Genomic DNA, 15,144 nt, shown 5'->3' on the forward strand with positions numbered 1-15,144 from the left:
CGTCCAATAATTACCCAGCAGGGGTTGTTTTTGACTTGGGGAAAGATGTTTACAAAGAAATGACATCAAGATTTTTGGAACAGGAGGCTTGATTCTTATGACATTGTTTTTGGTTTCATTTTGGACAGTGAGTTGGGATATGGACAAAGGTTTGAAAAGACAGTTGGAGAAAACCTGCCAAGAGAATAAACCCCACCTCGGTCTGTTCCAGCTCTTTGAAAAAGCCTGCCAGTTTTCCATCTCTTGAGAAGCTGAAAAGCAACTGCCTGAAACCTGTGTTGCTGCATTTTCTCCCCCTGGAAAGCCTGCCCAAACTGATCTTCACCGTCGCCTGACAAGAACTGTTTTAAGAAGATCCCAATGACAGCTGTCTACACATATTTGGGGCGCCAAACAAAAAAGGACATCTACATCTACTCATACCTTTTTTTTTCAAGAATTAGCAAGTATTCAGCCAACATATTCTTTTCTGTTTTTATTTGTAATAGGAGCTCTAAAGGGTAAATCTCCTTTTTTGGTTAACCAGTGTATGTGTGTGAGTGTGAAGGGCTATGGTAAAAAGGGAACTTTTATATTTCGATCTGTGTGTTCATGCATTGCTTCATTACTGGTTAAGAATTGTCTTATAATAAACTGATAATTTTGTTGTTTGTTAAAGAAACCTGGTTGGTGTGTTTTATTCTGGGATAAAAATAGAGTCTCCGTATCGGTATGTGGGAAAAAAATGTAAATATATGTTGTGGCCTGTGGAGAAGTGGAACGAAAATAAACAGTGCACTCCTTCCGCCTTGGTCGTAACACAGCCCAAGCCTGAATGTTGTCCAGCTCTTGCTGAATACAGGCACAGACTGCTTCAGTATCTGAGGAATTGCAAATGGTACTGAACACTGTGCAGTTATCGGCAAACGTCCCCACTTCTGGCTTAATGATGGAGGGAAGGTCATTGATGAAGCAGCTCAAGATGTTTGGGCCTAGGACACTACCTGAGGAACTCTTGCAGCGATGTCCTGGGGTTGAGATGATTGGCCTCCAACAAACACAACCATTTTCCTTTTGTGCTAGGTATGATTGCAACCAGTGGAGGAGAGTTTTCCCCCTGATTTCCATTGACTTCCATTTTGTTAAGGCTTCTTGATGCCACACTGGGTCACATGCTGCCTTGATGTCAAGTCACCTCGCATCTGGAATTCAGCCTTTTTGTCCACATTTGAACCGAAGCTGTAATGAAGTCTGGAGCTAAGTGGCCCTGGCGGAACCCAAACTAAGCATCGATAAGCAGGTTATTGCTGAGTAAGTGTGATTGATAGCACTGTCAATGACACCTTCCTTCACTTTGCTGATGATTGAGAGTAGACTGATGGGGTGATAATTGACTGGTAGATTGGATTTGTCCTGCTTTTTTCTACATTGTTGGGTAGATGCCAATGTTGTAGCTGTACTCAAACAGCTTGGCTAGGGGCATGGCTAGTTCTGCAGCCCCAGTTCTGCAGTCTTCAGTATTACACCTGGGTTGTTGACAGGACCCATAGCCTTTGCTGTATCCAGTGCCTTCAGCTGTTTCTTGATATCACATAGAGTGAATTGGATTGGCTGAAGACTGGAATCTGTGATGCTGGAGACCTCAGGAGAAGGCCGAGATGGATCGTCCACTCGGCACTTCTGGCTGAAGACGGTTCCAAATGCTTCAGCCTTGTCTTTTACACTGATGTACTGGGCTCCCCCATCATTGAGGATAGGGATTTCTGTGGAGCCTCCACCTTCGGTTTGTTGTTTCATTGTCTACCACCATTCACAACTGGATGTGGCAGGACTGCAGAACTTTGATCTGATCTATTGGTTGTGGGATTGCTTAGCTCTGTCGCTTGTTAAACCAAGGCACTGTCTGCCCACTCAGTGGATGTAAAAGATTCTGTGGTACTATTCCGACGAAGAGCAGGTAGTTGCCCCAGTGGCCTGGCCACTAGTTATCTCTCAGCCAACATCACAAAACAAATTACCTGGTCATTGCCACATTGCTGTGTGCAAATTAGCTGCTGCAATTCCTACATTACAACAGTGATTACCCTTCAAAAGTACTTCATTGGCTGTAAAGCATTTTAGGACATCCTGAGGTTGTGAAGGCTGCTAAATAAATGTAAATCTTTCTGCTGCTATCCTACCCTCGCATACTACACGCCAACATCCCTGGTACAAGAAATAATGCCAGCAGTTCACATTAGCACTCGAGCAGTTGCTACCTGCTAAAGGTTTATCAGGAAATGCTGATGTTGATATTGATGAAGCTTGGAATTTGTTGAGTTCAATCATCTATGACACAGCAGCAGCAACAATTGGTAAAAGTGGATCCTGCAACAAAGACTAGTTTGAGACCAATTCAACAGAGATGACATCTGTCATTGAAGCGAAAAGCAAAGCCTACCTGATGCACAATGTTAACCTAACGGCCAGTACACTGCATGACTTGAAAGTAGCCAAGGCAGTCATGCAAAAGATGGAGACACTGCGCAAATAAACACTGGATGATTATATGTCAAGAAATCCAAACTGACTGTGACAATGGAAATCTAAGTGCTGTGTATGATGGGATCGAGAGGGTGATTGGTCCTATCAGGACCAAAGTTGCCCCTCTAATATCGGCAGGTGGTGAAGTACTCACCGATAGGAAAACAAACAGATGTCCCACTGAGTTGTACTCTACTGTGAGCTGTATTCCTGTGAGCCGGACATCTTTTAGTCTGCACCTCATGCTCTTCCACATCTTTCTGTCATGGACGAGTTAGCCGCAGAGCCTTCATCCCTTGAGCTTGAATAGGCTATTGATTCCTTTGCAAGCAGAAAGGAACCTAGCGAGGTTGGAATTCCAGCTGAACTGTTTTCAGCATGGAAAGTCCCATCTACTGCTAAACCTTCATGACCACCTTCTCTGTTTGAGGGCAAGATCTATTCCACAGGACATGCGTGACGCAAAAGTCACCATGTTATACAAAAACAAAGGTGACGGAGGAGACTGCAGCAACTACAGGGGTATCTCACTCCTCAGTATTACTGGGAAGGCCTTTGCTAAGATGATGCTGAAAAGACTCCATCAGCTTGCAGATTGAGTGTATCCAGAAGCACAATGTGGTTTCCATGCTGGCAGATCTGCAGCGGACATGATCTTCTCCATATGCCAGGTGCAAGAGAAGTGTAGGGAACAAAACATATCTCGCAAAAATACTCAACACCATCAGCAGAGCAGGATTTTACAAGATTCTGGAAAAAATTGGCTGTTCCAAAAGCTCCTTAGTCTCGACCGTTCCTTTCATGACAACATGCAGAGTACTGTATAGTTTGACAGCTCCACTTTTGACAATTTCACAGTGAGGAATGGAGTGAAACAGGGCCAGCCCCCACTTTGTTTGGTACTTTTCTTCTGCATGCTCCTGACCTTTGCCTTCCTTGCAGATATGGAAGATGTTTACCTGCAAACTAGGTCAGATGGCAAGCTCTACAATCTGTCCTGATTAAAAGCGAAGACAAAAATACAGCGCGTCTTGATCAGAAAACTTCTACGCTGGTGATGCCGCGCTAGTCGCCCACACAGATACTCAAGTGACAAAAACTCATGTTTCTGCCATGCCAGTAACCTGCTCTCCCTTACTATAGGCGTCAGGAAAACAGTGGTTTTGGGACAGTGTGTCACATCACCGCCCTTGCTCACACTGAACAACATCCCTTGGGTTCACGGTGACAGACAATCTGACTCTTGATGCAGAACTCAACACATGCATGGGGAAAGCAGTTGTTAGCTTTGGCCGCCTCACAAAACATGCATGGACAAACAACAAGCTGCTGACCTTTAGGACCAAGATGTTGGTTTATGAGGCCTGTGTTCTCAGCACCTGATGTGGTTGTGCAGCTATCAAGAAGTGAAGCTCAACAATTTTCATCTTCGATGTCTGCAGCTCATTCTTGGCATCTCATGGAAGGACAGACCTCTCAAAGGTAAATCTCCCAATTATGCGAGCACTCATCAAACAGAAGCGACTTTGCTGGCTCGGGCACATTTGCAGGATGGAAGACTGATGCATTCTCAAGGATATTCAGCAGGACACCCAAAAGCTGCTATTCAAGGCTGCTTTCAAGCGTAACATGAAGGCCCTAAACATTGATTTTCACGCGTGGGAGACACTACCCAACAGCAGAGGGAAATGGCGCCATTGCCTCTGGGCCAGTATGTGCCATCAGTGGCTACAGCAGCTTTACAGCACGCACCAATGCTGAAAACAGCACCTCACAATGACACCTGATAACTACCTGATGTGCAGCAGAACCTGCATCTCACAGATTGGTCTCTTCAGCCATCGGCAAAAGTGCAACATGTGCAACTATTACATCGCCATGGATTTGCTGCATGTCCATCATCTCACAGATGCATGGCTGCAAGATGACAAAGGCTGGGACCTGAATATTCAAGGGTACATGACATTCGGAATGATGGGAAATTAAGGATGACATTGTACAATAGAAAGAAGTGACTTTAGTGTCAGAGAAACTTCCAAGCTTGTTTGTGAAGAAGACACTGAGACTGGGATGCTTTGGTGGTGATTGTTTGTTTATTGCTTGCTACAGAACCTATTAGATACTAACACTTAGTTCTAAAAATCAAGATGTAGAATCAGTTTGGGTAGAGATAAGAAATAGAGACGGTAGGAAGTCGCTTGTGGGAGTAGTTTATAGGCCCCTTAACAGTAACCAACTGTAGGACGGGGTATACAGGAATAAATAAATGGGGGCTTGTGAGAAAAGTACGGCGATAATCATAGGTGATTTTAATCTACAGATAGATTGGACAAATCGGATTGGCAATGGTAGCCTGGAGGATGGGTTCATGGAGTGTTTTTGGTACAGTTTCTCAGAGCAGCACATTCCACAGCCAACCAGAGAGCAGGCTACTCTTGATCTGGTAATGTGTAATGAGACAAGTTTAATTCATGACCTCATAGTAAAGATGTCCCTCAGTAGCAGTGATCACAACATGATTGAATTTCACATTCAGTTTGAGAGTGAGAAGAGCGGATCGAAGACTAGTGCTTTAAACTTAAAGGTAATTGAGGGTTTGAAGACAGAGCTGGATAAAGTAAACTGGGAAATTAGGTTAAGGGAAAGGTCAGTAGAGATGCAGTGGCAGACATTTAAGGAGAGATTTCATGACACTCAGCAAAGATACATTGCAGTTAGCCAACAGGAAACAGAGAGTAGGCATAAATGGGTCATTTTCAGGTTGGCAAGCTGTAACGAGTAGAGTGCCACAGGAATCAGTGTTGGGGTCTCAAGTATTTACAGTCAACATCAATGACTTGGATGAAGGGACATAATGTATGGTTGCTAAATTTGCTGATGACACAAAGATAGGTAGGAGAGTAAGTTATGAAGAGGACATAAGGAGTCTGCAAAGGAATATAGATAGGTTAAGTGAGTGGGCAAAGATTTGGCAGATGCAGTACAATTTGGGAAAGTGTGAACTTGTCCACTTTGCCTGGAAAAATAGAAAAGCAACATATTAATTAAATGGAGAGAGATTGCAGAACTCAGATGCAGAGGGATCGCTGTGTCCTAATACACGAAACACAAAAAGTTAGTTTGCAGGGACAACAATTGATCAAGAAGGCAACTGAAATGTCATTTATTGCAAGAGGAATGGAATATAAAAGTAGAGATGTTTTGCTACAGTTGTACAGAGCATTGGTGAGACCACATCTAGAGTATTGTATGCAGTTTTGGTCTCTCTACTTATGAAAGAATATAATTGTTTTGGAAGCAGATCAGAGAAGTTCACTCAACTGATTCCTGGGATGATAGGGTTATCTTATGAGGAAAGGTTGGACAGGTTGGGTCTGTATTCATTGAAGTTTAGAAGGACGAGAAGTGATCTTATTGAAACATATATGATCCTGAGGGGACTTGACAGGGTGGATGCTGAAAGGATGTTTCCCCTTGTGGGAGAGACTAAAACTAGGAGGCACAGTTTAAAAATAAGAGGTCTCGCATTTAGAACCAAGATGAGGAGATGCTTTTTCTCTGAGGGTCGTGAGTCTGGAACACTCTTCCCCAGAGAGTGGTGGAGGCAGGGTCATTGAATGTTTTTAAGGTAGAGGTAGACTGATTCTTTTTTCTTTTTTTTAGTTTAGAGATACAGCGTTGAAACAGAGTCTGTGCCGACCATCAACCACCCATTTATACTAATCCTACATTAATCCCATATTCCTACCACATCCCCTCAATTCCCCTACCACCTACCTACACTAGGGGCAATTTACAATGGCCAATTTACCTATCAACCTACAAGTCTTTGGCTGTGGGAGGAAACCAGAGCACCCGGCGGAAAGGCGGAAACCCACGCGGTCACAGGGAGAACTTGCAAACTCCTCACAGGCAGTACCCAGAATCGAACCCAGGTTGCTGGAGCTGTGAGGCTGCGGTGCTAACCACTGCGCCACCCTTGACAAACAAGGGAGTCAAAGTGTATCGAGGGTAGACAGGAAAGTGGAGTTGAGTCCACAAATAGATCAGTCATGGTCTTATAGAATGGTGGCGCATGCTCAAGGGGCCAAATGCATTCGTATCTCATGTAGATGGAAGGGATGCCGACGACCGGCCCTCTCGTTACATAACAAGAATTGAAAAATAGTGATCGGCAGTAAGGGAAGACCGCAACTGAACTTCATTTGTCCCTCTAACCCAGAGTATACAGTACAACAGCATTCCTACTACCACCTTGCCTATGATTAGCTAATGGCACATGCTGGCCAGTGAACCTGGGATGTCTGTGCTCTGTGTGACTCACTCACTTGCAGGTTGGTGCATCTACCAACTTAAGGAGCTGCAACTTCTGTTATTTCGCGCTTGCTAGAATTTGTAGTTGCATCTTTGTACTTCTCATCCTGAGGGCTCTATCTAGGTTGTGAGCAGTATAAGTGGACAGTGGATGAGATGGCAACGCTGCTGTAAAATGCATCCTCTTTAAAATCTTGCAGAGTCGTTTGGTATGTTGCAATGCAGGAGATGATTCAAATACATGCCCTTCTAACAGGTCTTTTTATAATGTAATCAATTTAGTCTTGAATGTCCATCAACTGAATTGGTGCAGATTGGCATGTCAGCAATATTATTGCTGTCACCAGTGGGTCATGGTTCGCAGGTCAATCTCTGGAGAGAAATCAACGTGCCACTACTCTCAACAATGCAACTGCCAAGCTCAGCACGTTGGTGCAGAGAGAGAGGAGGAGAAACTGGCTGTAAACCTGAGGAAAGGAACTAGCACAAAGAGTTTTAAAGAAAGAAACAGGTAGAAAAGGTTTTTCTTTAAAAACCCAGATCCTAGTTTCCCCTCCAAAGGGGAGTAGGTTAGCAAGTCCATTAAAGAAATCGCAGGTTTGAAATGTTGTTAGTTAACTGAGTAGCATTGAATATTCTGTAAATGGAAGTTCTTTGCAACACGTGCATTAATAATTAATCTGAGTGTGCATCAAAAATGCCTGCATTGGATGAACAAACACATTAGTTTTTTTTAATTCATTCATGGGATGTGGGCATCACTGGCTATGCCAGCATTTATTGCCCATCCCTAATTGCCCTTGAGAAGGTGGTGGTGAGCTGCCTTCTTGAACCACTGCAGTCCATGTGAGGTAGGTACACCCACAGTGCTGTTAGGAAGGGAGTTCCAGGATTTTGACCCAGCGACAGTGAAGGAGCAGCGATATAGTTCCAAGTCAGGATGGTGTGTGACTTGGAGGGGAACTTGCAGGTGGTGGTGTTCCCATGTATTTGCTGCTCTTGTCCTTCTAGGTGGTAGAGGTCGCGGCTTTGGAAGGTGCTGTCTAAGGAGCCTTGGTGCATTGCTGCAGTGCATCTTGTAGATGGTACACACTGCTGCCACTGTGCGTCGGTGGTGGAGGGAGTGAATGTTTGTGGATGGTGTGCCAGTCAAGCGGGTTGCTTTGTTCTGGATGGTGTCATGCTTCTTGTGTGTTGTTGGAGCTGCACCCATCCAGGCAAGTGGAGAGTATTCCATCACACTCCTGACTTGTGCCTTGGAGATGGTGGACAGGCTTTGGGGAGTCAGGAGGTGAGTTACTCGCCGCAAGATTCCTAGCCTTTGACCTGCTCTTGTAGCCACGGTATTTATATGGCTACTCCAGTTCAGTTTCTGGTCAATGGTAGCCACTAGGATGTTAATAGTGGGGGATTCAGCGATGATAATGCCATTGAATGTCATGGGGAGATGGTTAGATTCTCTCTTGTTGGAGATAGTCATTGCCTGGCACTTGTGTGGCACGAATGTTACTTGCCACTTATCAGCCCAAGCCTGGATATTGTCCAGGTCTTGCTGCATTTCTACACCGACTGCTTCAGTATTTGAGGAGTCACGAATGGTGCTGCACATTGTGTAATCATCAGCGGACATCCCCACTCTGACCTTATGATTGAAGGAAGGTCATTGATTAAGCAACTGAAGATGGTTGGGCCTAGGACACTACCCTGAGGAATTCCTGCAGCGATGTCCTGGAGCTCAGATGATTGACCTCCAACAATCACAGCCATCTTCCTTTGCGCTAGATATGACTCCAACCAGCAGAGAGTTTTCCCCCAATTCCCATTGACTCCAGTTTTGCTAGGGCTCCTTGATGCCATACTCGGTCAAATGCTGCCTTGATTTCAAGGGCAGTCACTCTCACCTCACCTCTGGAGTTTAGCTCTTTTGTTCATGTTTGAACCAAGGCTGTAATAAGGTCAGGAGCTGAGCTTTAGTGAAAGACACTCTGAAGCATGATCATGTGGATAAGTTACCAGAATCTTTTGTTGTGGGACACCGGAAAGTCCTCCAGGAGAGAACGAGAGAAATTATAAATACACAAGTTGAGGAGAGAGCAAGGGCAATTTCAGTTTTGTTTGATATTTTCGTAGATAATTGCTCTGTAGCTTCCATAACTTGTGTTTCATCGTGTTCTAGCAGTTTTATTAAAACAGTAATTGGAAAATTTGTTCTGGTTTGTTTAGGACCGTCTCCACAGCCAATGTCTGAGCCAGTGAAGACCAGGCCAAGTCTACAAACACAGACCTCATCATAGTTACTGTATGCGGAAAAAAAGTCTTGCCCCAGCATTAGTCCCTTAAATGGTTGAATAATCTCTTTGTAGTTTTAAACTCTGAAATGTTTTGCTATCAACTCCCAAGATAACAATAGTAGGACTGTTTTCATACTGAATTTGCAGATTAACAGAAGCTCATTAACAGATGTCTTGCCTTTGGGATGAGGTAATGGCACTTTTGCCACCCAGTTTAGAAAACTTAAGCTTGAGGTTCAACAGAACGGTGGATAAGAGCCTCATTTTCTTATTAAGACAAACGGTGGAGTTACTGTATGAAGGCCAGGATGTAGCCAAGTGTCTGCAGCTCAGTCAGACTATTGTAGACTTCTCCTGGGAGAAGCTCAACATTGGAACTTGGAAGGAGGTGGACAAGGAATGGAGGAGAGTCTATTCACATGGCTGTCTTTTTAAAGCTGTCTGTCTGTGCAAGGATGAGACAGCAGTTAGAGAGGCAATAAAAACTTGTGATATGGGATTGTTGATGGGGGCGACCATATTGGACAACATTCTCATCAGACTGGTCAAAGTCCTTCAGAGCCACAATACCACTGGCAAGAGGCCTTTAGAAGATGCTACATCCGATCAGGAATCGAGCAAAAAGGTACCGTTTTCATTATTATTGTGCCAGTTCTCCATGTGCCTCATTGCTACCTTTAAAAACTGAAAGAGTAAGCAAACACTTCAGTCAGTTTTTTTCCACTTAAATCCCACAGAGATTGGACCTGGAATGGGTGATGCAATGGGATAAAAGTAGACTAGGCTGTGCGTGATCATAAGGGAAATGAGCTTGGAATAGTTTCAAATCTGTTCGGCACAACACAAATCTAAGATGCAACTGCCCGTAATTCAATACTAATTGGCTATAAAGCGATGAGAGAAGTGAAATGATAGCTGGTGTGGGAAATGGAAATGTGAAACTGCCAGGTTGCTGTATGAGTTACTGGCAGTCCTGGACCAAAGAATGAATTTACTTTTCTTCACAGTGTTTCCTTGTTTCTAGACCGCAGGGTGACATGTAATGTCAGCCAGTGTAGTCAGAGGGCAAGGAAAGTGCCTGGCCTGTCTGTCCATTGTCAGTTTTTGACTATCCATTGCGGGACAACGTGCTGTGATTTAGTTTCCACCTCTAGGGAAGTTCCCAGCTCTTATTTGGTGTACTCCCAGATTGCATGTTTGAGATTGGAAGAATCACAGGGAGAATCAACTTTCAGTTGGCAAGTGCTGTGCTACCGTAGCACTGAGGACATGAGGGTCCCAGTGCAGATAGGCCCCTGTCTGGGAAGGCAGTCTGAGTTTTACATTGGCTTCATTACTGTGATCATCCTCTAATCCAGAAACCCATGCTGGCAAATATGGGAATCTTGGGCTGGTAAGTGGCAAATAACTTTTGCATCACACAAGTGCCAGGCAATGACCACCTTCCACAAGAGAGAATCTAACCATCTCCCCTTGACATTCAACAGCATTATCATCTGAATCCCCCACTATCAACATCCTGGGAGTCACCATTGACCAGAAACTTAACTGGACTACCCATAAAAATACTCTGGTTACAAGAGCAGTTCAGAGGCTGGGAATTCTGCAGCGAGGAACTCACCTCCTAACTCCCCAAAGCCTGTACACCATTTACAAAGCACAAGTCAGGAGTGTGATGGAATTGTCCCCAGTTGCCTAGTTGAGTGCAACTGCAGCAACACCCAAGAAGCTCTGCACCATCCAGGACAAAGCAGCCCACTTGATTGGCACCCCATCCACCACCTTAAACATTCACTTCTTCTACCACCGGTGCACAGTGACAGCTGTTATGCACTGTTACGCCAGTGTGTTTCGTTGAATGATAATTTTCTTTAATCCATTGTCTCGAAATCTGATTTTTATTTTTAAAGACATTTTTTTAAAAGACAAGCTGCCAGCAAAGTCATCCTTTCAGCTTAAGATGATCACCTAATTTGCAACATTGTATCCTAAACTGCAATGCCTGTGAGGAGAGAGAGGAAATGCCTGCTTAGTCCCCAGCAAGAACCAAGACACAGGAAGTTTAAAGGAACTACCTGTTCTCTCAGCAAGCAGAGAAATACTGCTAACTGAATTGTTTGAATGACTGAGCGACTGTCATGTGACAAGCGCCTCCCCATCTGTGGTTTAAAGCTTTCTTTTCTCTGCAGCAGAGAAGCAACTGGACTCTGAGATGAACAGACCCTAAGTGAGGGTCCCTCTCTCTTCCTCGCTCGCTCTCTCCCCATTCCAGCTTGAAAGCTTTCATATCTTGCTCGTTGACTGAGCACCTTTGCATACTCCAGCTACAGTCAGAAACCCTGTTGGAGGAAATCATCTGCATCGCTATCTCCAAGCGATTCACTGAATCAGTCATCTACCTCTTGAAACTAAAAGCCTCAGGACCACTGAATTCAGCTAGAAACCAGCCGAATCACCAATCTCCACAGACTTGTATACTTCATTTTATGGACTTGATTTCAACCAATCTACTTTTCCCCAATTCTGTAACGTGTGTGTGTGTGTGAGTGAAAGTTGATGCCTTGTTTTATATTTTATTAGTTCGGTTTAGGTACAATAAAGTTACCCTTTTTTTTTTGTTAACCCGAAAACCTGTCCGCTTGGTGGTTCTTATGATCATAGCAAGTAAGTAATCAAACACCTACTAAATTGGCCAGTACATCCACTTTAAGAAAGAATTAAACTTTTTGTGGTTTGACAAGGAGAGGGAAAAGAGGGAAGCCCCTCAACCTTTCCTCACTTGACCCTAACAGAAATTTTGGGTTTAGTCTGGGTTCAAACCCAAAGATAAATGGGAAATTGGAAGCGGGAAATCAAATTGATCCCTACCAATAATGTCAAGATTTTAATACAGGTTTTCTTGTGGTTTTCACTGCTAGAGTACTAAATTGTCCACATTCGAAGCCAGTACCTTCCTAGAGCTGAGTGAAGTAACTTTGGGCCAGGTTAAAAGCCCTGTCTGTTGAAGAGTTGAAGGATTGTAGCTGGGCAATTAGAGATTACTATCTATCCAAAAGCTAAGAAACCCTAAATCCTAAAACTTTTGGCCAGCCATTTTAAAATTGACACTGAAGAACTGGAGACAGATATAGAATCTGAAGCAGACAAATTTACATTAGCCAAGATACAACTAGAACAGAGGAGACTAGAATTAGAATTCCAGAAGAAAGTGCAGAGAGTGTTTCAGGAAAGAGAGAAAGAAAGAGCTTTCCAGAGAGAGAGAAAGGAGAGAGAATTCCAGGAAAGGGAAAAAGAAAGAGTTTTCCAAAGTGAGTTAAGGCAGCTCGAACTTAGTAGGGGAAGACCCAGTGAAGGAACCGTTAGTGAGGGAACTACCCCTAGCTCAGGACCGAGTGCTGAGCTCTTAAAGTTTACCCAGTTGATACCAAAGTTCATTGACGGAGATGTGGAAGCATTTTTCATCTCTTTTGAAAAGCTTGCAAAACAGTTGAAGTGGCCAGTAGACAGCAGGACATTATTATTGCAAAGCAAACTAACAGGAAAAGCCCATGAGGTTTATTCACTGTTGCTTGATGAGAGTTCATATGAGATGAGTAAAATGCTATCCTGGGCGCATATGGGCTAGTACTGGAGGTGTACCACCAAAAGTTCTGATCTCTCCGAAAGCAGCCGGAACAAACTTGCATCGAGTTTAAAAGGGTTAAACAACTCATTTTCAACCAATGGATAAGGGCACTTAAGATAGAGTCCACCTATGAAAACCTCAGAAAGGTGATCCTCCTCGAGGTGTTCAAAAACTTGCTTCCCTTTTCCATAAGAAACCATACGGAGGAACAAAAAGTTCCAAGAGCCAGGCAGGTAGCAATCCTGGCTGATGATTATACGCTTATTCACAAGCCCTTGCCCCAAGGGAAATCCTACCCTAGTCACCTACAAAAACCTAAAAAGGGCAGAAGGTGAGAGTGATAGGAGGATGAACAGTCATGAGCGAGAAGGGAGAGCTGGAAACACAGGGAACCCTCCTTAGGCCAAAAAGGAAGGTGCTGCAAACTGAAGTGAATCCTGGAAGCCTATATGTTTCCATTGTAACAAGACAGGTCACCGTCAAGCTGACTGCTGAAAGTTACAGGCAAAACTCATAGGTTTAGTAAGGGTACGCCAGACTAGTGCAGGACAAGGGGCCCTGATGGAAAGCACAGAAGACCAGGCTGTGGCTTTAACTGTGGAAGTAAAATCCAGTAAACCTACCGATGAGTGTGTGGGAAAACTTAACAAAATCCCTGAGAGTTACCGGGATTTTGTGTCCAGAGGAATAGTGACCCCATACCCTTCAAGTGAGGCGAGTAAGCCCATAGTCATACTTAGGGATACAGGGGCCACTCAATTCCTTCTGCTGGGAAAAGGCATGACCTCTCCCCCAGAGAGTGCATTGAATTCTAGAGTGCTAGTAAATGGTATCGGAGAAAAGTAAAACTAGAGTGTGTCAATGGCTGAGAGACTGATGAATGTGTGTGTGTACAGTTTTTTTAATTTGTGGCCTCATAATGAAATGTTCCTGTTGTCACACTTCATTTCGTGTGGTAGGGAAGTGTAATGCCAATGTGTTTTGTTGAATGATAATTTTCTTTAATCCACTGACTGGATATCTGAATTTATATATTTTTTTAAGACATTTTTAAAAAGGCAAGCTGCCAGCAAAGTCATCGTTTCAGCTGAAGATGATCATCTAATTTGCAACACTGTATTCTACACTGCAGTGCCTGTGAGGAGAGAGAAGAAATGTCTACTCAATCCCCAGCAAGAACCAAGACCCAGGAAGTTTAAAGGAACTACCTGTTCTCTCAGCAAGTAGAAAGATACTGCTAACTGCTATGTTTGAATGACTGAGTGACTGTCATGTGACAAGCCCCTCCCCATCTGTGGTTTTAAGCTTTTATTTTCTTTGCAGCAGTGAAGAAGCAACTGGACTCTGACATGAGCAGACCCGAAGTGGAGGTCCCTCTCTTCCTCTCTCTTCAATCCAGCTTGAAAGCTTTCAAATCCTGTTTGTTGACTGACCACCCTTGCATACTCTGGCTACAATGAGAAACCCTGTTGGAGGAAATCATCTGCATCGCTATCTCCAAGAGACTCTCAAAACTAGTCATCTACCTCTTCAAACTAAAAGCCTCAGGACCACTGAATTCAGCTAGAAGCTAGCCAAATCACCAATCTCCACAGACTGTATACTTTTTTATGGACTCTAACTCAACCAATCTACCTTTCCCCACTCTAACCTATTTGCGTGTGTAAACCTCTAGTATGTGTGAGACACTGAAAGTTGGCAGGCTGTTTATTATTTTATTAGTTTGGTTAGGTACAATAAAGTTAAGCTCTTTGTTAACTCAAAAACATGTCCGATTGGTTCTTATGATTTTAGCAAGTAAGTAATCAAACACATGCTGAATTGGCCAGGACATCCACTTTAAGAAAGAATTAAACCTGATGTGGTCAAACAAGGACAGGGAAAAGAGGGGAAGCCCTTCTACCCTTCCTCACTTGACTGTAACAGTACCATCTACAAGATGCACTGCAGCAATTCAACAAGGCTCCTCCGACAGCATCTTCAAACCCGCAACCTCTACCACTTAAAGGAACAAGGGCAGCAGGCGCGTGGGAATGCTATCACATGCAAGTATCCCCTCCAAGTCACACACCATCCTGACTTGGAACTATATTGCCATTTCTTCACTGTCACAAAGTAAAATCCGAGAACTCCCTCCCTAATAGCACTGGATGTACCTACACCACATGGACTGTAACAGTTCAAGAAGGTGGCTCACCACCACCTTCTTGATGGCCATTAGGGATAGGCAATAAAATGCTGGGCTTGCCAGAGATGCTGACATCGCATGAACAGATTTAATAAAAATTGAGTGAGTCTAGAGCCATGCTAAATCCTGAGTCAATCGCAGAACTCCCCCACACTGACTCACATGTACTGAGTGGTCAGTTGGGTGAGGTACTCTACGGCAACCTTATCCTAGCGCGAATCAAT

At 43.9% G+C, this 15,144-nt stretch overlaps 1 protein-coding gene across 3 annotated transcripts in view; it reads left to right on the top strand.

Moving 5' to 3' along the window:
* Positions 1–15,144, top strand: part of kdm8 (lysine (K)-specific demethylase 8) — a 52,867-nt gene that overhangs the window by 27,445 nt on the left and 10,278 nt on the right. For all 3 annotated transcript variants that reach the window (XM_068056059.1, XM_068056058.1, XM_068056057.1), the window contains exon 2: positions 9,040–9,732. In XM_068056059.1, the coding sequence (XP_067912160.1) occupies positions 9,277–9,732 (456 nt within the window). In that variant the 5' untranslated portion in view covers positions 9,040–9,276. The remainder of the gene's footprint in view (positions 1–9,039; positions 9,733–15,144) is intronic.

The sequence above is a fragment of the Heterodontus francisci genome, chromosome 24 (genome assembly GCF_036365525.1).
Source record: "Heterodontus francisci isolate sHetFra1 chromosome 24, sHetFra1.hap1, whole genome shotgun sequence".
NCBI lineage: Eukaryota > Metazoa > Chordata > Chondrichthyes > Heterodontiformes > Heterodontidae > Heterodontus > Heterodontus francisci.